General features: G+C 41.1%; 1 protein-coding gene across 1 annotated transcript in view; it reads left to right on the plus strand.

The window, feature by feature from the left end:
- The window catches only part of MYRIP (myosin VIIA and Rab interacting protein), a gene marked incomplete at both ends in the record, with an annotated part of 220,500 nt that overhangs the window by 184,259 nt on the left and 13,220 nt on the right, over positions 1–23,021 (plus strand). Inside the window, 4 exons of the mRNA XM_084280293.1 lie at positions 2,113–2,290; positions 6,353–7,002; positions 14,988–15,227; positions 21,482–21,544. Of these exons, the coding sequence (XP_084136419.1) occupies positions 2,113–2,290; positions 6,353–7,002; positions 14,988–15,227; positions 21,482–21,544 (1,131 nt within the window). The remainder of the gene's footprint in view (positions 1–2,112; positions 2,291–6,352; positions 7,003–14,987; positions 15,228–21,481; positions 21,545–23,021) is intronic.

Consider the following 23,021-nt stretch of genomic DNA (forward strand, 5'->3'; position numbering starts at 1 on the left):
TTCAGGTGTTTAAGTAATAAGGGAAAATAGGTACTAGTGATTAAAATGTAGGATATTCCTTCTTCTGGGTTCTTCAGCATCTCTTAACTCACTCTCTCTGTTTGCCATATACATGGGAAAAGAATGTGCCCTGAGAGAGTACTCTTGGCACTGTGAAAATAGTGATAACTGCAACAGCTTGCTGCTTTCAGTACATAATGACTTTAACACAAAGATATCAGAGGTTATGTCAGATGTGAACTGGACCTAATTTACTGTAAGTATGGCATATTTGGTAGTTCTCACTTTACTGTGAAATAAAGGAGTTAAAGAGGATCCAGATGATCTTGATCAACTGAAGGTCTAGTTTGAGGTTTGAAATAGCCTAAAAGTATGCTTGCAAAAGTGGCTCACCCAAAACATTCCCTATGATAAAACCATACAGCACTATGAGCTTACTTTTAATAGTTCATGTCACTGAATTTGAAAGGAAACACTCAGATGCATCGTGTTAGAACTGGTGTCTTTGCGTGGACAGGACTAACCAAGTCACTGCTGTTACAGCAAATATTTTGACTCTAGGGCGAAAATACTGATTGTTTCCTCCAGAGTCCAGAAGCCAAACTCAACCCCAGTGCTTTGTTGTGTTTCTTTTTACTGGTTATGAAATCACACTGCTGAGCTGAGGATACAGGAAGATTTGCAGTTAATTAAATCTGGCATGGTATGCAGGTCCCACACAGGAGCCTTTCAGATGGGAAGGAGGTACAGACAGACAGGCGGTGGGAGTGTTGCTTTTAAGCCAGGAAGACTCCCAGCAACACTTATGCTGTCCTGGGAATTGAAGGGACCTGCAAAACAGCTGAAAGTCAGGTTACCCTTTCCCTCATCTGCACCAGTGCAAAGCAGAGCTCTGATGCAGGCAAAGACTGGCCCTTTTGAGATTAACAGGTTTAGTTAATTATTTGTAATTTGAACATTGGTTAAACTATACGAAGATTTGGGAGTGCCAGCTTGGCCTGTGTGAAGTAGCTGAGCCACTTGAAAGTGTATTTCTTAATGAAAACCTGATATAACAGTCAGTAAAAGACTGCCTGTATGTGAAGGCCAAGACAGATGTTTTGAGTGGTAAAAAGTTACGGGGGGGGGAAAAGCTAGATGTCATTTGAAAAAGTGGTCTCTCTTGCCATGCAAGCTGCCTATGCACATGCTGTCATCAAAAGCAGTTATTAACAAAAAAATAAATTGTGTTGCAGCATCATAGCATCAACCAGATGAACTTGACTCAAGCTGCTTTATCTTTGTTTCTAGAATTACGTATGTGATTTCGTATGTAAGAGTGAGCTCTCCTGAAATAAGCAGGACTCCACCAGCTTTCAAATCTGGCCAAATTTACATGTGGCTTTTATAACTGGCCCCAGTGCCTAAGTCAAAACTAAAATGTCTGATCTATTTATGTAGATCCAAAGGAAAGCACCTTCCCCTTCGTAGTAGTCAGGGCTCATTAACAATCACAGCAGTATCTTACATAATTTTGACTTGAAATGTGACCCTCATAGAAACAAATAGATGTGCAGTTCTAGGCTATGTTGTCTTCATTAGCAAAAACTGCCCAGCACCACACTGTGTGATATGTATCTCCTAGCAAACAAAAGAATTGTGCATTAAAATCAGTTGAGTTGGGCATCTATTTCTGGGGAACAGTCTGGTTGTTTGCTTTTTTTTTTTTAATTTTTAACTTCTGCAAATCGTTACACCAGATGGCCTGTTGAGCCAACAATAGATCATCATGTCTCCCCACAATGGGATCTCTTTCTGACTAGCTTGAGTCGAAGCAGTTACATGTCGGTCCTCACCAAGCACATTCCTAACAACTTCACCTTAATTATGTCTTTCCATCTGGTCCGTGGTAGTATAAACAATTCCCTGCCTCCTTGCACAGCATCAGAAATGCACATAAATAAGCAATCTAGTGCTGAAACAGTTCTTCTGAACCCATTAAATTCCATTTCTGGATGCTAGCAGATTCCTCGCTTCCATGGGTAACTGAATACTCATACTAATTATGGTAAAGACTTTGATAATTAAATATTTCTATTTTAACATTATGCTCTTTGATTTTTCTTCCCACAGAGGTCTCAGTCTGCATTCTCCCTGGCTAGCGAAGATATGCCCAGTAAAGGACTAGACCCTGCATCCTCTGTGACTGAGGCTCTCTGGAGGCAGCCAAAAGGACAATTCAGGAAACAGAAGGAACGCAAGCTCTCTGCATTACCCAGCTGGAAAAGTGTGGACAGGCTAAATGAAACAAGTAAATATTTCTAGTACGAATATGATTCTTATTTTGGTACTCGCTCACATGTGGAATAAATATGACTCAAAGCAGGGACTCTCCAGGAAGTTTCTGATGACCTCCGTGCTTTTGCAGGGGTCACATGTAAAAATGTCTGTTGTGTCGTGCTTTAATTGCTTATCCTACCATCTTTCCCAAGTAAAAATTAAAAATTTGGGCCTTTGGGGAGTTGATTTTGGACTGTTAGGAAACATTAGTGCCTTCTGTTGTACAAGTTAACAGGTATGAGGTTACACGGTGGACCAAACAGTGAAATAATTCACATTTAGGATTCCCCCCTCTCACCTTTATTTCGTACCCTGAGGAATTCACCAGTGGAGTGTTCCATGCAGCCCTACTAACTGCTGCTCCTGCACAAGTTTGAGGAAGCCATGTCAGCAGGAACTTCACAGACCAGCAGTTTCCTTAGATCAATATCTTCTGCATTATGTGTGGGTGTGAATATGGATGATGACTATGGCGAGTCGCTTCCTCAGCCTGCCCCACTCCTGAATCAGCACCTGGGGATTCCCTGCAGTTCCCTTCTTGCTTCGAGATGACATAAGTACAGGCTCTCACTGAAAAAGATGGTTCCTGCTCTTGTGGGATCCCATTTCCTCCACCTCTCTTGTTATGGCTTTAGTGTTCAGGAAGCCACGAGAGTATAGCACCAGGCAACCTCTGCACAGAAGAATTGGTTCCTTTTCATCCCCACAGCTGACAAGGGGAAGGGCTGAACAGCTCACTGCAGCAGCAGCCCTCGGCTCCAAGTGATGAGGAACAGCAAAGCTGTCGTATCTGCTGCTGTTGTCCTCCTGTGGCTTGGTCTGCTTGTTCCTGCTTCTTCTCTTGTAACAGCTGTTAATATCGGACCTCTGCAGCAAATTGGTTCATGAAGCTAAACAAGCAGAAAACTTTTCCTTTGGTAGGGTGAGTTTACTGGTGCTGTAACTCCCACAGCTGGCTCACCAGGCACTGGCAAGCAGGAGCAGCCAAAATACGTGTTTGGGTATAGTGGGGACCAGGGACAGGGGTTGCCCATCAATTTGATTCATTTATCTTTAATGCCTGTTGATAACCTGTGAGACTGAAAATTGGACAATGTCAATGCCTCTACTTACCCCAAGAAGAAAGTAAAGTAGTACTAAAATCTGACTTAAACTAAGTGTGTGTTACTTCATGAACTGCTCATTCAACATCCTGTCAGAAGTGGTGTTCTCCTGGGCGTTTTAGTGGAAGGCCTATTTTCAGTAAAGCAGTTAATTGGGTGCTTAAATTTAAGAACCCACTTCAATCCCATTGAATTCAACTATTTAGCAATTTAGTGCTTAACAATTGCTTAACCATAGCAGATTGATAAATTGACCCAGTTTCCTTTCAGGTGCTCTGCTCAGAGGATTTGTTCTGCTGCTTTCATCTAGGAACCACATTTGTGATGCAATTGAGATGCCTATTGAGCTTATAGCAAATACCTGATTGTGCTAATTTGTGTAAATACCATCTCACCTGTGCAGTAATAAGCAGCTCTGTATTAGGATAATGAAAATGAAAGAAAACTCAACCAAGAGTTTGGAGTGGTAAAATCAATGTTCTTTGTAGTCATGTAGCCAAAAAGCAGTTCACAATTCATTTTGATTACGGTTTACGCTGGTTTAAATGAAGACTCCAGAGCGAAATAATGCATTAGTGCTTTTTTTCCCCCCTTTACCAATAGTTTCACAATGAGACTTCTTAAATCTGTTTTCCTTTTCACATGGATAAATTACAGTGTATACCCAAAGAGCTGTGTGCAAAATCCATTCTTTCAAGTAAGCGATGTTTTGAAAAAAAGGAAGGGAGCTTTTTTGGCGTTACTCGAAGCTGGGTAAAACTGGGTCAGCTTTCTGAATATAAAGTTCTCAGTGGCTTTCCTTTCTACCCTCCTTACCCTCCAAGATGTAGTTAACCACTGTCCTGTCCTTCCTGCCATTTACTGAGGATGTTTGACTAATTCTTATGCGTTGTTGAGAGACAAAATAAGGGTACATGGTTTAGGAAAGAAAAAAGGTACTCCGATGTGGCACTCCGCTGCATTATACTTCTCTATTGTGGTGCAGTTGAATTCAATTCCTGTTGGAGATCTATATCTTTGCAGAGCTGTTTGCTTTGTTTGAAGGAACAGTGTCTTTACAGAAGGGTCCTCTTTGTCCCAAGACAATCCTATACTTAGATTAGCAGGCGTAGTTGGAAAAACTGAACAAGGAGAAGTTCCTTATGCTTCATAGCCTGTATTTTATTTTATTTTCCCCTCCAAAATCAGCTGTTAAAATAAAGTCCTGTTAGTTTTCCATAATTCTGACATCAGTTATAAGCTCAACTTGTCACTGCTACAGAAAAAATGCTAGCATTTTGATTTCTTTTTAAGCATGAGTAGGAATGACTTTGGTGACATATCTTCTCAAGTTCTCTGAATTTTCATTAAATTTAGGAGGTAAAAACAAGCCAAAAGGACTCAAATGAGTAAAAAATACAGAAACTGTTCTAAATCTTGCACAGCTCCTAGGTTTAATGACCACTTAATTATTGTTTCTTTTATGTGGAAGGAGATTTGGTGATAGTAGTGCCCCACAGACTTCTTTTTTTTTTTTTTTTTTAAACTGAGCACACCTCCTTGCTGCAGAGGTATGTTCTTTATGAACAATTGCAGGCAACGAGTAGTCATCTTGAGCTCCAAGTTTTTGTACTCATGTAATGAAAGATGCTTGAGTATCATCTCCAACTTTATCCAGATTATATTACTTCCGTTTTTAAATGGTGATGTTCTGCTCACAATGTCAGAAAACTAATGATTTATAATAGGTATTTCTACAGTTTTCTGGAAATGGTAGATTTCAACCCAGGGATGGAATCTGTAAGGATGAAGAGTTCACTCAGTAGGCTGAGATTACCGTGTAAATCCATGGCATCATATATTTACTCAACTGCTGCGGAGGTAGAGTCATCACACATTCACATTTTCCATGAAGGGACTTTTCAAGTTTGGTTGGAAATGGAATCTAAATTTAGAAGAAATGCAACTCCTTGAGTTATACAGCACTTTTTGACCATACTTGTGGCTTGCCTTTTTTTTTTGTTGTTGTGGGTTTTTTTTTTAATCTGTTGGAGTTGTAAAATTTACTCTGAAGAAGGGTCAGACAAAAAGCTCATTTAGTGTAGGATACAACAGAACAGTAGCCATAAGCAAAATCCTGGGAAAGATTAGGAGAAAGTATTTTTCTTGCTGCCTCTGAGTATTCTCTGAACCTACAGAACATTCAGATCAGTGACCACCTCAGCTATAGGTGTTTGCCTGTATTTAGTAAGCCTTAATGGATTTATCTTCTGTGTCCATAGCCATCTCTGTTTTATCCCAGATTAGTTTCTAACATCCATAACACCCTTAGGCAAGAAGCTCCTCAAGTCTGGTACCCAGGTCTGGCATCCCGCTCCTTTCTTTTGTTTGTTTTGAAGCTTGAGTTCACCAGTTTTACACAGTGTCCTTTAGTAGTTAGGTTGGAAGAGATTCCCCCCATCTCTTTTAGCATGTATTCTCTCAGTCTTCTCTTCTCACGATGACAGAGTTCTGGCTTGCTTAGCCATTCCTTGAATGGAAGCCATTTCAGAAGCTGGTGCAACCTTAGTTGCTCTCTGATTCTTTTCCATCCTTCCTTTTCAAGGTAGGGAACCAGAGCTGCACACAGACTTGTATACATTTGTGAAACACAGCATTTATGCATGTCTGTGTGCTGACGTTCTTTCAGCCTTTCCCAGTAATTCTTCTGGAAGAAAGCTTTGGTCCAAGCACACTTTAAATAGTCATCACCTCAACTTTAACTGGTGGCTTCTGAGTAGAGCAGGGTGGCTCACAACGTAAGAGAATTCATGTAGCAGCATCCCTGGCATTTGTTCGTTGGTTTTGTTGAACCCTCTGATTTATGGCCAGTTGATCGCCACCTGGCAAGGGAAATGACCCTTTCAACCTGTGATCTCTGAGCAGTAACTGTTCCTGTTTCGTGTCCACAGATCCACCTCCTGTTTTCCAAAGCACGGATGGAAACTGGGTGGCCTTGCAGAACGTCGCTTTGCCTCGCCCTCGGATGCTCGCCAAACCAAAGAGCCAAGTGTTCGAAGCTCTGGAGAACGAGTCCAGCATCGTGTCTGCCTACGACGAGATGGGCTCGGACAGCGAGGATGACTACGACTGGAACGTGGCCTTGAACAAGCTGCGCCGGAGACCTCGGCAGTTACCGGACGATTTCTACTATACCGACTCCCAGTATGACACCGAATGGGTGTATGGCAATGACCAGTACCAGGGAGTGACCTCCCCTTCCTCTGGGTTATACACCAACACCGAGACACTCTTCTCTGATTCTGAAACGTCTTCAGTGAATTCTTCCCAGGAAGCTAAAGGACCTAGCAAACTTCTCTGGTTGCAAAGCAGAACTCAAAGTGATGTGCCCAGGATGGAAAAAAAACATTTCCATGGAGAACTAGATGTAAATTTCAATCCACAGGCAGCCAGCTTGGAGTACTCAGACAGCAGTGAGACTGAAGAAGTCCATTATGATTTAGAAAAGAGATCGAGAAGGTGGAGGAAGAACAAAGCCATTTCGGAAGAATTATGTGAAGAAAAAAATCACACAAAAGCCAACAAGATGAATCTGAGTCAGGTAATTAATGAGTACAATCTCAAAAAGAGCTGGGCAAAACTAATTAAGCTAGGCTGTCAGTAACATGTGAACTGTGAGTGGGAGATGGTGTGTTCTTGGAAGCTTTATCCGCCTCATGCCTCATAATTAAAAGGAAGCAAAGGTAAAGTGTTATATATGCCATGAGCAGGCTTTACCTCTGTCTCAAATATGCAGTTTCCATCTGCTTGGTGACATTGTTAATGCTGTAAAATGCAGCCTTCTTAACCCAAAAAAACAGGTCAGGATTAGCCGTCAGCTTTACAAATATTGACTAATCACTTGCTTTGTTGCATTGAGGTTTTTTCAAACTCCTTTATTTTTGGAATAAGAAATAACTTATCTGCCTGGGAATCTTCTGTGTGCTCTTTGCAAATGTTCTGATAAGGGATAAAGCTAATGAGCAGCGGATTCTCAGGATGGTCTGGTTTGGAAATATGGTCCAAGTGTTGTCTGCTTTTAATTGGTCACTTGATCATGAGTTCTGTGTGTTAGGGTAAGTGTTTACAATCTACTTCCTTTTAAATAATTTGATTTTAAAAAAAGAAAACCAAACAGAACCTAAGAGCTCAAACTGGGACTAAAATGATCATACCACTTGAAGACAGCAAAGCATTCCACAAATGTTTCTTTTAAACAACAAGCGTGAGATAACCAGAAAGCAAAGAAGTCTGTCTGCAGTTTGTCCAGGCCTGGGACTGATACTACATAATGAATCCAGTCAAACTTCTTTAGCAGTATAAGCAAATTTCTAATTAATTATCCAATTGGATTAGGAGAATACTGACCCCTTGTGTCTCCTTCCATTTCCCATGTCCTACCCCTCTCAAATCTTGCAGCTGCATTGTTGCTGCAATAGAGTCATGGTAAGCCTGAAGCAAGGAGCTAAGTGCTGTCTTCTCCCTGTGCTGGTGACTTCAAGTCTTCTGACCTAGTCTTTAAAGCCATCTCAGCAATTTTAGGATGGTTCAAATTGTTGGTGTTTCTCTTTCCTATTTGCCTATATTTCCCTTTGAAAGACATTGGTACCGTTTATCATAAATTGGAATTAGGATTATGGAATTTTGGCAGATTTTTAATGCTGGGTAAACGTGTTCATTCTGGCCCCATTCCATCTGCTTTTAGAAGTCAGGTGTGGGTGTTTTGTACTGCTGCATTTATGTGCATGTTTGTAATGTTCAGTTGTTGAAGGGGAGTCAGGTATGGTAATGTGCTCTAACAACATATCAGTGGCCATTAATGACTTCTGAGAACATCAGGCAGAATTAGAGGACTTTGCAGGGACTGCACAAAGACCTCGAGGCAGGAGGAGGCAGACTGCTTCCAGGTCATGCTACTGTTTTCAAAGCAATGAAATTCTCACTAGGAAGTTTTTGTGTGAGTGGCTTTGGATACAGTTAGTTTGAGTTTGGACATGTGCACACACCTTAGTGGCTGATTTGAGGGCTGGTGCTCAGATCTGGGGAACTCTTACTGCAGTATGCTGCTGGGAGCAGAAATGGGCTGGCTACTACAGTTTATAGCAAGGATGTTGTACGGTTGAGCAGCTCTGGGAAGCAATTAAAATGATTGTGAGTGTAAGGAATATGATTTGAGGTATGATAATAAATTAGCCTGACACCATTTATATTGCTTAGAAAAATGAGAGTAAAGGGGTGTAAGGGTTTCATATGATCCTCAAAGTAACATACTGATCTCAGTACAATGATTGAGGCTGCAGTGGTTTGTTGCAGAGGTCTGTATAAAGTGATGCTGGAGTTAAATTGGTTAGCATAAACTTATGGAAGCTTCGTTGTGGAGGTCTTAAACCCATCAGATCCTCACGTGCTGAGGCTATACAGAATTTACAGAAGCCACATGAAATGCTCTTCTAAACCGTGCTGCATCTGGATAGTAGACACTGAGCAACTCATCATATGTAAAATGCAGTGAAGAAACATAGTTTCCCCCTGATTTTACTGCATTGTAGTAATAACCTTATTTTAATATTTATTGTAGTAATAACCTTATTTTACTGCATTGTGATGCAAGCATGACAGTTTATTAACCACTATGTTTTCACCAGCACTGCAGAACAGGACTTCAGCAGTCTAAAAGTTGGGTTTTCTTTTTTAATACTCAAATAGTGCAGGTTGCTTACTTGTTTGCTGCTCTCAGAGACTCACAGTGAAATGAAGAAGGGGCCCTGCCTCCTTCCCTGCCCCAAGCCTAGAGAATTGCAAGCAGTGACATTCTGGGACTATCAGAGTCAATTATTTCATAACTCACAAGTGAATTTCTGTTAAAAATTAGGTATTTGTTAATCAGGCTCCAGTACTGAGATTAGAATAACACTGTGGCAGTATTTTAAAGCTGATTTTAGGCTCGACACTGGAACACTGACCTTGTGACCGAAAGAGAGTTCGGTGCATGAAGTCTGGAGTGACTTAAAAAGGGAAACCTGAAATCAGGTATCAAGATATATTGTATTGGCAGAGAATTTTGCCAATTTAAGGTAGGTAGAAGAAAGCCCTGCTATGCTGGGTTGCCTGTAGAAATGCTGTATACACAGTGATGAAGCAAGTACAGAGGGACATGAAAGCTGTCCTGATAAAATTCAAGTCCAGCTGTAAAAAATTTCTGATGACCTGATTGCTTCTGTAACACGGAAGACGTATTCCTGGGGAACCTGGGTTGGGAAGCGCCGTCTTGATTTGCATGGTAATGATTTCTCATACTGTAAATTTTTAGAAGAAACTGCCACTCAAACCACCCATCTCTGTCTGCTTTCACTGTTATTAATAACGGATAATTATTAAATAATGCTGCTGATATATGATATGATATATGAAAGGCTTTCATTACCTTTTCGAGAGGGGGAGATGTTGCTCAGTGTAGCTGCAGACCTTGTATTTCTGATGGAAAGTAGCTTGATTGCTTCCAGTGAAGGAAGTGCCCTCATTATGAGTTTGATCAGGAGACCCCATATATTAATTAGAGCCCTCCCTCCCCCCCGCCCCGCCTCGCCCTTCTCTGCAGCCGGGTACCGGGTGAGCGCTGTCGGGCTGCCCATCCCCACGGGATGGCGCTTGGGGTGTGTTTATTGAAAATAGCTGCCCTGAAATTACACGGGCTCTCCCTGAGAAACTGCCTGCAAGCCTCACGGTTTGTGCCTTCTCCCAGAAAATGTAGCTTCTGACTTCATGTTTCCTGTAAGAATGGAGTTTTCTCTCAGGAGTTTACCTTTTAACGTGGATTTGGCTCTGGGCTTTGCTTGCTTGCTTTATTTTAAGGCTTTGATTTGGTTTATTTTTTATTATTCCCTAGGATTGCACTGAGTTACCAGCCATTGGCATGCAAGGATTTAGACAGCACATATGAGGAAGGGTGTATTTCCTTGTTCCTTGCCTTCTGAAGGATTTGTGGTTGCACTGGAAATGCCTGATTTTTTTTAGTGAGGCTCGGTCTGTGGCTGTGTTAGTCTGCCAGGCCCTCACCAAAGATCTGCCTTCAGACAAAGTGGCAGCACTTTATTCTTGTTTGCAGATGTGGGTATTGTATGTTGCTGATAGATGCAAATGGGAATTTACACAATGATTTATGGGGGCACAAGGATGTTGTTAAACTTACCAGATAAAGCCAAAGTGTGAACAGTAAAAAATAATGAAGTTCAAGATAGCATCTATTAAGTAATAATAATAGTACCTTTCAGTGTAGTTATTGTTTTTTATTGTTGTCATGGCTTCTAATGCATTGTTTAAACTATTAATCCAGGAAAGAGGTATAATCTCTTCACAAATAGTTTGCTGCCACCATTTGAAAAGCTCAACACACAAGCCAAGCAGCTTACCAGAAACCACAAAGTATAGCATTAGAGGACATCGTTACCTCTGCTTGTAAGCAGGAACTAACAGCTCTTGCAAATATAAGTACTCCACCTGCTCATTGTAAGGAAGCTGGAAAGCAGGATGGATAATAGACGTACCAAAATCCAGTTGTAATAAAATCAGTACCCTCAAGGTGAGTCCTCCCCCAAGAAAGGATGTGCATTCATAACACAAAATTAGCTAATATGGAATAAACCCCTGGGGATGCCAAGGCAGCTTATGACTTTCCTCTGTGTTGGCAAGTGCAAAACAAAAGGCTTTAAAAAAAATGAAGCAAAAGCTTTAGCAATATGCAGATATTTTTTCATTAGCAGATTGTTGGGCAGGGGTTGCAAATGAGTTGTTGAATGATATGCAGGGTAAGTCTGAAGAAGTTTCCCAGCCAATGAGTTAGGTAAATACTTTCAGATGAGTTATAAAGCACAAGCCAGAATTGGGAACTTTTCAGCAAGTGTGACATGTGGTTAAGGTAACACAGCAGCTTGCTGCTGCCAGACAAGGAATGCCTCCTTGCTGTCTGCCTTCCCTCCACCTGACTCCAGCGTGGTCTAATATCTCTCCCTTGTCAGCTCTAGAATGCTTTTGGACCCCTTTACCCATACAACTCATTGCAACCAGGCAGGTAACAGGAAGGTGCAGGATGACTCTTTCAGCAGCATTGAGTTCTTATGTTAGCCCTCCTTGTTACATGAAACTATATCCTCATTTTTTTTGTCCTGCTGAAGCTGGGAAACTTAGCAATACTGTCCTGCCAGACCTCCCTCCAAAATGCCTGGGAAGTTGGCTGGAGGGCTGTATGGGATTTCATGGAGCTCTGGATGGAGGCAGTAGAGATCAGCCTACAAGGTGCCGTTGTGTGAGATCCTAGGAAGACTGGGTTTCTTTCAGGATCAGGAGGAGTTCAGATTCTTCTGTCATCATTATGGATTCTTTAAATTAACTGGTGGTGTTTTCCAAAAAGGAGTAAGTGTATTAGCTCTAACTGCTTAGCAACTGTATCAGAGTAGCAAAGCAGGGCAGTGTAAGAAGCCTCCAGAACTGTGGATGTCTTGGTGTGTGGTAAAGTCAGTCACAGTGCAGCAGCGAGATGGAAACTGGGGAAAAAACTGCCCCTCTGGACTTCCAGCCTCCCTCACTGATTTTATACACGTATTTGTCAGCTCATTTTAACACAAATAGTACACTTTTGTTATCTCAAGCTTGATCTACTCACATGTCTGCATAGGCTGAGATTTTCTTCCAGACTCAACCCCAAGGCAAACTGTACTCTTCCTGCCTAGACACTGCTCGAGGAATCCCACACCCCTGGTGCAGAGCTGTCAGAGCTCGCTAGCAAGTCTTGTAATCCTAAATGACATGTTTCACTATATGAGAGTAGTGTTTTGGAGGTACCTATTGAATAAACAGAGGTACCTCAGGTAAGAAGGGATTCTAGTCATTAGCTTAGACGGTGCACCTAACTGTAAATAGCTCAGGTTTAATGAGACGTCTCTCACTAAACTGCATTCTCCTAAAACATAAGTGAGCAGTTTAGTCATGCTTTATATCCTGTACGTCCCATCAATTATGGTTGTTTCTCTCCTGGGTACAAACTGATGAACTGATTGATTCAACAGCAACTTTGCAATTATTTTTTATAGTAATTTAGTGAGCTGTGAGTCTGTGTCATTAGCAGGTTGCTGGGCGGGGTTTGTAGTAACTTACTGAATGACAGGCAGCATGTGTCTGGGAAAAAAAAAATCTCTTGCTGCAATTTCAGTAGGTACTGTTATGTTAAATGCAGATTTATAATTACACAGGGCGAATGACAGAGTCTCCTGGATGTATATAGAAGCATATCATAGCGTATTATAAAGCTAGAGTGGAAAGCCACTGATTTGAAATCTTGTTCTCAATCTTACTTGGAATAGCTTGAAATTTCAGTTTGGCAGGAAAGGCTTTATATTCTGCCAAAGCTGATTATTTGGGGAAAGAATAAATTTCAACATAATCCCATGCTTCCCCTTCTATTATAGCTAATCATGTACTTCTAGATCCTTGTTTTCTTAAAGGGCCTTTCCTGCAGGTGAGCTATAAAGCAATAATTTAGCTGTGTAATTGATTCACAGATAAGGGCAGACAAAAAATTGTCCAGAAAGCTCTAAAAGTGCTAGAGGCTACAGTAGGGTTTCCTGTGTGAGCTCTGAGGGCTGACATTATGGACGCGATGTGCCGATCCGTTCAGAGGAGCCTGGCAGGTAGGGTTTTGTGGGAGTCGACAGAGTTAACGTTTCCCTGTGAGGGCTGGAGGTAATCCATCCCTCCATAAGTACTGTGTTTCTGCAGCTGCAGAGAGAGCAGCTGTGTGAAGCAAACCCTCTGTTTATGTGTTTCCAAATGAATGGCAAAGAGAAGGCGGGTTTTAGTCTCGCCAGCCGTGTCTGGTCCTGTCACAGTAGGAGAGCGTAAAGCAGATAGGGATCACTTCCTACCTAGAATTGATCCAAATCGTCCTCTTAGATCTGGCTGCAACATACCTACTGCTTCCTTGTCCCAGGCTGCGTTCTTCTTAGCCCCCTTCTGCAGGGTTTTGTTATGATTATGCTCCGTTTCAAAGAATTCATCACTTACAACCACCTGGTTCCACCTTTACTTTATGCGGTTGACTGGAGGACTAAACAAAGTGTCTAATGATTCAGAGCTTTCTCTTGGCAGTCAGCAGGGAGAGGAGGTTGCCAAAAGGCAGTTAATGTTATCAGTGGAACAGGTTGCTCTGGGAGAGGCCTGTCTCCTCCCATGAGATGTAGTGGAAATCAGGAAAAACTGGGTCACTGACAGCACAGATCCAGAAAATGAATTGGTATATTCCTGGACGTTAGTTTTTGGAACAACCATGAGATATTTGGGGTTGGACTCAATGACCTCTGGAGGTGCCTTCCAATGTCTACAATTCTGTGATTCTGTGATATTTTCAGATTTCTTGCAGGGGCTGAGAAAAATATCCCTCTTTCCGCGTTAGGAAATGTTGGGCAGGCACCCTGCTGAGCAGTCTTGCAAAAAAGATTTTCATTTTCTTCTGTTCACCCTCCAAACTAAGGGACTTGTGGTTGGGTCTATAACACCCACTGTACTGGACTGAGCCTCTGGGTGCTTCCCACCTTTAAGGATCCAAGAATAAGAAAAGAAGGTGCTGCTGAAGATTCAACTTGTTGTCAGGAGATTGGTGTTGGGAAAATAATCCTCCCTGTACAGGATCCGCCTGTGTACATAATCAATGGGAATGCAGGCAATCATAGAAACATGAATCATAGAATGGCATGAGTTGGAAGGGACCCCAAGGATCAGAGAGTTCCACCCCCCCTGCCACAGGCAGGGCCACCAACCTCCAGGCCTGGATCTAGAAAGGTTGTCCAGGGCCCCATCCAACCTGACCTTGAACACCTTCAGGGATGGGGCATCCACCACCTCTCTGGGCAGCCTGTTCCAGCACCTCACCACTCTCTGTAAAAAACTTCCCCCTAATATCTAATTTAAACCTGACTTCCTTTAGCTTTAGTCCATTCCCCTTTGTCTTGCCACTGTCTACCCCTTTAAAAAGTTGATTGCCCTAGGCAATCTCAAGCACCATCATGTAATAAAAGATTTTTTTCAAAACTGGTTTCCTGTAGTCTTTAAGAAAAACACAGATGATGCTCAAGGCCAAGCAGCCAGGGAACTGAAGCTCAGCTTTCAACTGAAAACTGGACAGGACTGCCAGGTCACACGTTATTTCATTCCCACACTTACCTTTCTCTGTCTGCCTCATGCCTGAGAGTGGGGCCAGTGCAGAGTTGGCAAAGGGCAATGCCATTTAGATGTATTTTATTAGTCGCACAGAGATACATAATGACTTTGATCGTTCCTTTTTACATAATGTAAAAGTGAGCAGGAATGAGAAATATAATCCAGTGAGTGTGGGTTGCTGGCATTCCTCTCTAAAGGCATGGTATTCATTATCAGCACACTCAGCATGCTTTCTTTCTAGCTTCCCTACAGAATGATCACACCTATGCTTTTCTAGGAAGCTGCTTGTGTTTCTTTCTGTACCTGTACATTAATACCACTCTTCTGATTTCTTTGTAGGATTTTGATGATTTATCAGAAACAGATATAAGCAGTGAGGATCAGCATCAGAATGTTAAGCCTGACCTTATAGAAGAGGAGCTTAAATCCAGGTTGTTTCAGCTTGCTGCTAAAATGAGTGACAAGGAAACATCTTCTGGTGAAGAGCAAGAGTCAGAACCTAGAACGGACCCTGAAAACCAGAATGAGAGTTTGTCCTCAGAGGAAAATGGCAGAAGTATTCAGGAGGAGTTGAAGAAGGTAAGTGGTCACTGTAGAGGAGTCAGGACAGAATTGTAAAGGTTAGAATCCAGAAAGAGAAACTCACAGTTGGAAAATTAAACATAGTTGCTTAAAAAAGCCTGAGGTCCTTTACAGTGGGTCTGAGCCTGCAGCCTTTGTACAGGTAAAAAGTGTGAGTTCCTGTGAGCCTACAGCATCAGTTCAAAGTAGTGAACTTATCTGCTGTATTAAACCTGTTAAGCGACTGACATTAATGCAGTTATGTCACTTTATATTCCCCGAACATACAGATATTTTTATTTAAAGGCAGATTCTGTTCTGCTTTTTTTTCCTCTCTGGCAAATGAGTGAGTAAGGACTGGATAAGGAGACAGTGAGGTGGATTGAAAGTTGCCTGAATTCCTGGGCTGAAAGGGTTGTGATCAGAGGCTTGACATCTAGCTGGAGGTCAGTCACTACTGGTATACCACAGCAGTCCATACTGGGACCAGTACTACTTAACATCTTCACTGTTGACAGAGGCAGTGAGACAGAGCATACCCTGAATTTGGAGGAACAGTTGGTATATGAGGTGGTTCTGCTGTCATTCAGAGAAATGGACTGACAGAAAGTTGGTCCTGCACCTGGGAAGCAAATGGCCCTTGCTCCCATGCTGGCTGGAGGCCATCTGTCTGGGAGACAGCTTGGCAGAATATTCTCAGTTCAGTACTGGTGAGGCCAGTTCTGGAGTGCTGTGCCTTTTTCTGGGCTCCCTAGTAAAAAGGACATGTGGACATACTGAAGTGAGTCCAGTGAAGGGCCACAGAGATGATTAAAAGATTGGGGCATCTGTCATAGGAGGAGAGGCTGAAAGTGCTGGAATTGTCTAGCCTATAGAAGAGAAGGCTCAGGGAGGATGGTTTTAATGTACATAAATACCTGATGGGAGAGATGGAAATAAAGAGAAGTGTTTGAGGTGGGAAATAAAGAATCTGGATACAGATTCTTCTCATCCGTGCCCAGTGACAGGACAAGAAGCATTGAGCACAAACTGAAATACAAGAAATTCCACCTAAATATAAAAAGCTTTTTCAGTGTGAGGGCAGTCAAATGCCAGAATAGATTTCACAGACTGCAGAGTCTACATCCTTGTAGACAATCCAAATTTGACTGGACACAGCCCTGGGTAACCCGATCTAGTTGACCCTACTTTGAGCAGAAGGGTTGGACTAAGCAATCTTCAGAGGTCTTTTCCAACCTTAAGTACTCTGTGCCTCTCTGATTCTGAGTTGTTTAGCCATAGAGTACACAGCAGTCTAAGTACCTTCGTCATCATGTATGCAAATACCCCCATGATGTATACACAGAACCGTTCTAAGGAAATCACATAAAAGCTTTATCACTAGTGCTTGTTAGCAGCATTCAATTTAGCTTGGCTTTGGTTTACAGAGACAAACCATCAATATCAAATTATCTAACAGGATATATAGGCTAGCTAGGGTGAAACTCCACAAAAAGGGAGTGCTTGGAGCTCTGATTCTTTATTGGTTTTGGCTGAAGAAACGTCTTAGTCATTGATGGTCGCAGTATATATTCTCTCTGTCCATAATAAAGAACCCAAAATACCCCAGTATTATTCATGGTCATGGCTTCAGCGGAATTGATAGCGGAACTTGCTCCAGCTCTAGAGAAACAAGCAGACTGCTTTCATTCTTACTCTTGACAGTTGCCCTTAATTAAAACCTTCTGATGTGTGCCTTCTCTTTGGAAACGTGGCTGACCAACGTCTTGCAATGAAATGCTAAAGGTGACGGTGTAAACCGGTTGTGACAACAGTAACCTAAAATACAAAGACCTCGCTAAACTCATGAAACGTCAAAGATGAGTATTTGGCATGTCTCAATGGAGACAAGCATACAAAACATATTTTTACAGGGAACCAGTAATTTTAGATGCCTTAAAAGCCAGATGTCCCAATATGCTGTCTCTTAAGAAACTTGATTTGTGGAGAATGCATGTGTAGGTGATTACAAATCATTCGGACTGACATTTAACTTCTCAGAGTCCCATGGTTCTGATCCAGGCATGTATTTTCAAATAAGAAGTACAGAAGCACTAATTCTGGGCCATTGAAATGAGAGCTCAGATGCTTACAATCTGCTTTGAACTCCTGAACACAAATTAGATACTGTATTTTAGCCATCTTGCTTATATTTTAGCCATGTTGCTTGTCTTTGTTATTAGCCTTTGGACTTCTACTCTCCAGCTTAGCCTGGAACTCATCAGCAACCTTAAGTCACAGGGAACTTCTAGTTGTGATACGCCTGAGCATAGAATAAGATTTCAAAAAGACATGTATTGTTTATTGAATCACTGGAAATTAAGTACCTGGTGCTCATGAAAATCTGACTTTTACATGTCTGCACCTTTCACAATCTGAACTTCTGTTTTTAACAGCAGGTGGGAATCTCATATAATCACATGTTGAGCTGATGCTTTAAAAAGGGTACATACTACATTTAGATCTGTAGCAATGGCAAGAATTGGCACATCTTGAGTGGGGAGTAAGCTGAAGTTGGGCATTTATGTGTTCTTAGTGATCAACTCAAGATAAGCTCTTGAGTTTTATTTCTGCCCTTAAGATACAAGTTTGAAAATGCTGACCTTTAATTAAATGGGGAATACTTGAGGATTTAGGTGGGTATTAATTAACACAAGTTAATTTAATGCCTTAGACTTAAATCCTTTTAGGTTTTCAGCACAATCATTTTCAATATTTCTGAGTTCATGATTGCCTAAAATGGTCTTGTGGAGAATCACAGCTCTCTAAAATAAACAAACGTACAGCAGACTTGTTTTCATAGATAACAAGCTGTGCTTATTAAGCTAGAGAAGTAGTTCATGGCCTTTCAGGGCTTTGCAGACCCCTGGAAGCCTTTTCAGTAGTGCAAGGAAAGGCCATGAACTCCTCTGTGCTGAGGCCAGAGCTAGAGGCTAGAGCTCAGCCCCTGTAGACTTCAGGTGGGAACAAACCAAAATCACAAATCCTGTTGTGCCACTGTTGTGTTAGTGAAGCATCTTGCACTACTAGCACAGCTCTTTCTCCTGCCTTTTCTTCTTTTCTTCACACATGCCCCCCACACACCCCCCCCCCAAAACCCTAACCAAAATCCTAAAGAAAAAAGCAAAATGTAAATTGCCTTGGGAGTATTTAATGACACGGATGCTGAGAGTGGCAAGCGTGTAAGCAGGGTGTATCCAGCTCTTGCTCTCCTCTCCCCTTCTCTTTTAGCGCTTTCATGAAGGTGCAGAGACTGGGTCTGTATTTCATGGTGCATCCCAGAATACGTTCTGGAAGGCAATTTCAGCAGTGCCACCTGCATAGTGCCTGACCACTTTATCAGAAACCGTGGAGAGACGGTGTAAAAACCAGAATAGCCCCTGCTATTTTTTGCAGATTGGCCTGTGTACCATAAAAACTGAAATAGTTATTTAACCTTACTTATATTTCTCATTGTCATCTTCTACTTTGTACTCCTCCTTGCTTAAGATATGCAAATGAGGAAGTAAGTTAAACTTCAATTCAGTTGCATTGAGTTTCCTCTGCAATAGCTCGATGCAGCTCATGTCTGCTTGAGGAATTTCTTTTCATCCCTTTATGCATTTATTTCTGCTCAGAGAATCTTACAACCAAGGCTGAGGAACTTTATTTAAATCCTGGTGTTTCCTGTTGAGGTTGTTGCACAGCTAGGCACGTAACAACTCTGTTCAGAATGGCAACCTGTAAGGAGATTTTTTTAAGAAGGTGATACCCTGTTCTCTAAGTGAAACCTCCACATTCCTTGACAGTATGGATAATGGCATAAATACTCCTCCCATAAAATATTTATGCCTTCATTTTCTGGGAAAAAAGTTTACTTATCTTAAATTTTCTAAAGCTTTATTTTGGGGAAAATACGAACTGCAAGTATCATCTTCATGTGTATTTATGCCAGAGGCCATTATTCTTTGTTTTCAGAGAGTGCATCTTACATTTTTCACCAGGTAAATTAGCATTTTTTGACTATTGGTATAAGGAGTTTGACATTTATTAGAAAATCTGCCTGGCACCTCTCTTCAGCGAAGTGAATAGCCAGTAGCAGTGGGTGTGTGTGTATGTCACCACAGCAGAAGAGACAGCCACATCCTTCCTGTGGTGTATGCTGGTGGCTCCGCCTGGGGCTGGCTCTGGGGAGGGTGCCCAGGGCTCAGTGAGTAAGGTCAGGAGCAGGAGGGTTCATAGGACTTGGTTGCTGGGGGGAAATACTCTTGTGGCCTTGATGGACCTGGAGAATGGCATAGGACCTTCACGTGGCAGGGAATCCCTCCTGTGTATCACGGACCTGTTAAAGCATCGCAGTAGGGATGGCTGTGATGGTGTAACACCAGTGCTGTAACAAGGCTGTGTCTCCTGGTGGCTGGGGTGCCATTAATCATTTTAGCTGCTGCATAAACCCTCCTCACAGAGGATGTGGAGTAGCTTTTGTGATCGTTATCTTGCAATATTCCTGAACCGAAACATTACTGAGGAACTCCTGGGTATTTTGGTCGGTGTGTTGATCCAGGCAGGGGGTAATAAGAAACTGCCATCCAGCTTCCTAGGCCTGAAGACTGAAGAGATGACTGAGTAGAAGCTCCTAAAGGAGCCAGAACCCCATGGCTCATTTAAGCAAGAAAACGTACTAGCTTGAGTTTAGTAGCTTTACTACACTGCTACTACTATGCTAATGAAACTGAGCAGTGTAATGCAGTGACATCTTCCTGGGTTACCAACTCAGAAGATACTTGTTTGTCTGCTGTTTCACATTTTTATATGCAAGATGCTCAGAATAATTCTTTGGGTTTGGTGCATCAGGATTTTTATGATGAAGTTGATTATCTGGGCAGTCTTCCAAAGTCCAGAATTTGAAACTGAATGTGGGCTGCACTGTAAAAAGTGATCTTTAAGGTTTAAGAACTGCAGATAATCTATGTGCAGGATTTTGTATGACAGCAGAGAAAAAATATTCTGATTTAAAAAGGTGAAACGCAGGATTTTTCTTCTAAAGTAGGCACAAGACTTTAATCTTTACATTGGGATAATGAATCCAAAGATTTAAGATCTTAATTCAATGAAGTAGGAAAGTATATGTTCAGTTTATGTTCAGGTTTAAACTGTTTAAGTAGTTTGCTGGACAAAAATCCCATTCAAGAGATTTGTCTTGTGTGTTTACTCTTATTTATTGGTCTTTAATATGGTAAATTAAGTTGATCCTATTTCTTTTTTTCCCAAGATCTGAATCTTTAATTTCAATCAAAACAGTTGCTTCAAGACCAAGAGCGTTTCTTTTTTAAAAGTTTTCAGAAGTGGGCAGTGATGTTTGTTTTCCTCCAATTCTGATGCTTTCTGGGTTCAATAGAGTTGCATAGGCATGGATATAGATAGACATCTGAGATGTCCTAGGGTATCCCATGTGGCCTTGAGGTGCTGCTCCAGAGGAAACATGCAGGTCTGTGTCATATCTGACAGCATAGTTTGACATTCCTCAGATACTTCAAGTTGTTTCAGATTGCACCTTGTCTGCCTGTGTTAAAGCAACAAAAGTCAAAGTCCCATTGAATCTGCCTGGAGAACTGAAGAATAGGGTGAAATTTCACTTAGCTGCACATTTATTTACAGATTTACTTACTTATGAAGAAAATGTAATAGCCATTTTACAGATAGAGTTGTAGAAAATCCGTGAAAATTAGTGTAAAACTTCATCAAATAAAGTTGCTATTTTCTTGACCTCCTTTGTAAGCAACCCAGAGAATTGGCAGGGACAGATGCTTTTGTAAATACAGACATGGCCAGCATCCAAACTGCAATCACGTAGACTCAATAACTGAAGATAGCTGGCTGCTGGACTTTTTTTTAACACTGCTGAATAGGTCTCTTCCTGTTGCTGGTGCCACTTGTTTTGTGATGGAGGAAATTGGTATTTCCCATCTGGTTCATTTTGGAAAAAACAATGTGTCATTTGTAGTATCTGTCTTAATGAGATATGATATAATAAATCCAACAAACACAAATAAATCAGGCCTTTGCTTTATTTAAAATATTTTAGCAATAACTGTAAAATAGAGATTTTTATGCTGTTTTGTATTTGCTGGTTTCTTTATCCTTGCTGTTCATCCCGCAGTTCTCTGTAAGTCTGAACCTCTGTAAGTGTTAACCTCTGTAGCTGTTAACATAACTTTTCTGCCTTTTTATTTGACTCCTTTCCCGCTATCTAGGAAAAACAAAAGGCTTTTGATCTTCATTTAAAGTTGCAGCTTTTATCTACTGTGTTGCAGCAGGTGAGATTGCTTTGTTTTGTCTGTGTCTTCTTACATCTCTTACACAGTAAGAGATGCAATAATGCGATATTGAGGGTTTCCATGATTCCCAAGCAAAATTCTCCAGCTAAAAATGTTTTTTTGGAATTTTCAGGCCTGAAAATTCATACCTTTTGGCCCAAATCAATAATCATTGCAGAATATTATTTCATGATCACCGCTGTGTTATGATGGGAGCAATGAGGATGAAGTAGACCTGTGGAATAGACTGGGTCATCTCTTTGGCTTTGTGATGAGAATTTTGTTTTATTGGTAAACAACAGAAATCAAATATAATGTCCTCCTAGATCTTCCTATTCTCATGTGCTCACTTACATTATTAATACATTCAGAAGGAAGAAAATTTAAAATTTTGTTTCAGCAATCAGATTTTTATCAGTTTCTGACCACAGTGGTCTTACTTTTCTAAGCTCCCAATTCAAAACCTAAACAAAACCCTTAATTCATTGTAGAGTTCGCACACAGTAAGTCCTTTCTCACATTGCTGGTAGTGTCTATTGCTTATCATTCATCTAGATGGAAAGAGGTTTCATGGTCTGTGCTATTTGATTCTCAGCTTCCAAGAATCAGATATTAAAACATTTTCATTTTATTCCCATAGAGAATAAATACTTACCTTGTATTTTAAAATAATTGCTATTTGTAGTGTGTCTTATGTAGGGGTAAGCAAATTATTTCTGTAGTAGTCTCTCATTCATAAAAAATCCCTTTTTTGTGTTAAAAATGTGATGCTTAATTCAGAAAAGCACTCCTCCTCCTCTCAACTTTTTTCTTTTTTGCCTTTCAGAGTCTAAGTTTGTGCTATGAATTTTAATTACCTTTTAATCATCGTGGTTCTGTTTGGTAAAAACATCAAGGATGATTTCAAAGAAACAATATTTTTCCATTTTTGCAGTGTCATCACCCTGTGTCTATTATAGATGGGCAGAATTACAGAATTTACATTGCAGAATCCTGTGCAGATTTTAAGATTTATATATTTCCGTTTCCAACTTGGCGCATAATATGTCACCTCTTGGAAAATAACTTCCTTTCTCATGATTATTGGCAACTTGTCTCTAGAAATGAGGCATTACAAATTACTAGGAGTAACACCTGTAACTAGGACATTAGGACTATGGATTGAAATTGTTAGTAAAAGTCTAATATTCAGAATTACCAAATACGGTCAAAGAGACTGTATTTCCCTGTGTCATACTTTGGAGAATGTCAGTAGAGTAACAGCTCATTCTGCTGGGTAATTTAGCTTTCTTTTTCTAAGTGCGTGCCCATTGATGAAGACATTGATACTGTGTTTAAGGCAGGAAGTCTTAAACTTGTACAGAAGAGCAATTCCTTAGTCATGGTTTATTGCACTATACTTTTCTTCCATCAAATATCAAGGCAGATTTCAGCTTTCCTTCCCAGTCTTTGTGGAAATGAGTTGTTAGGACTCACT

This window comes from Gallinula chloropus (assembly GCF_964237585.1).
Source record: "Gallinula chloropus genome assembly, chromosome: 2".
Taxonomy (NCBI): Eukaryota; Metazoa; Chordata; class Aves; order Gruiformes; family Rallidae; genus Gallinula; species Gallinula chloropus.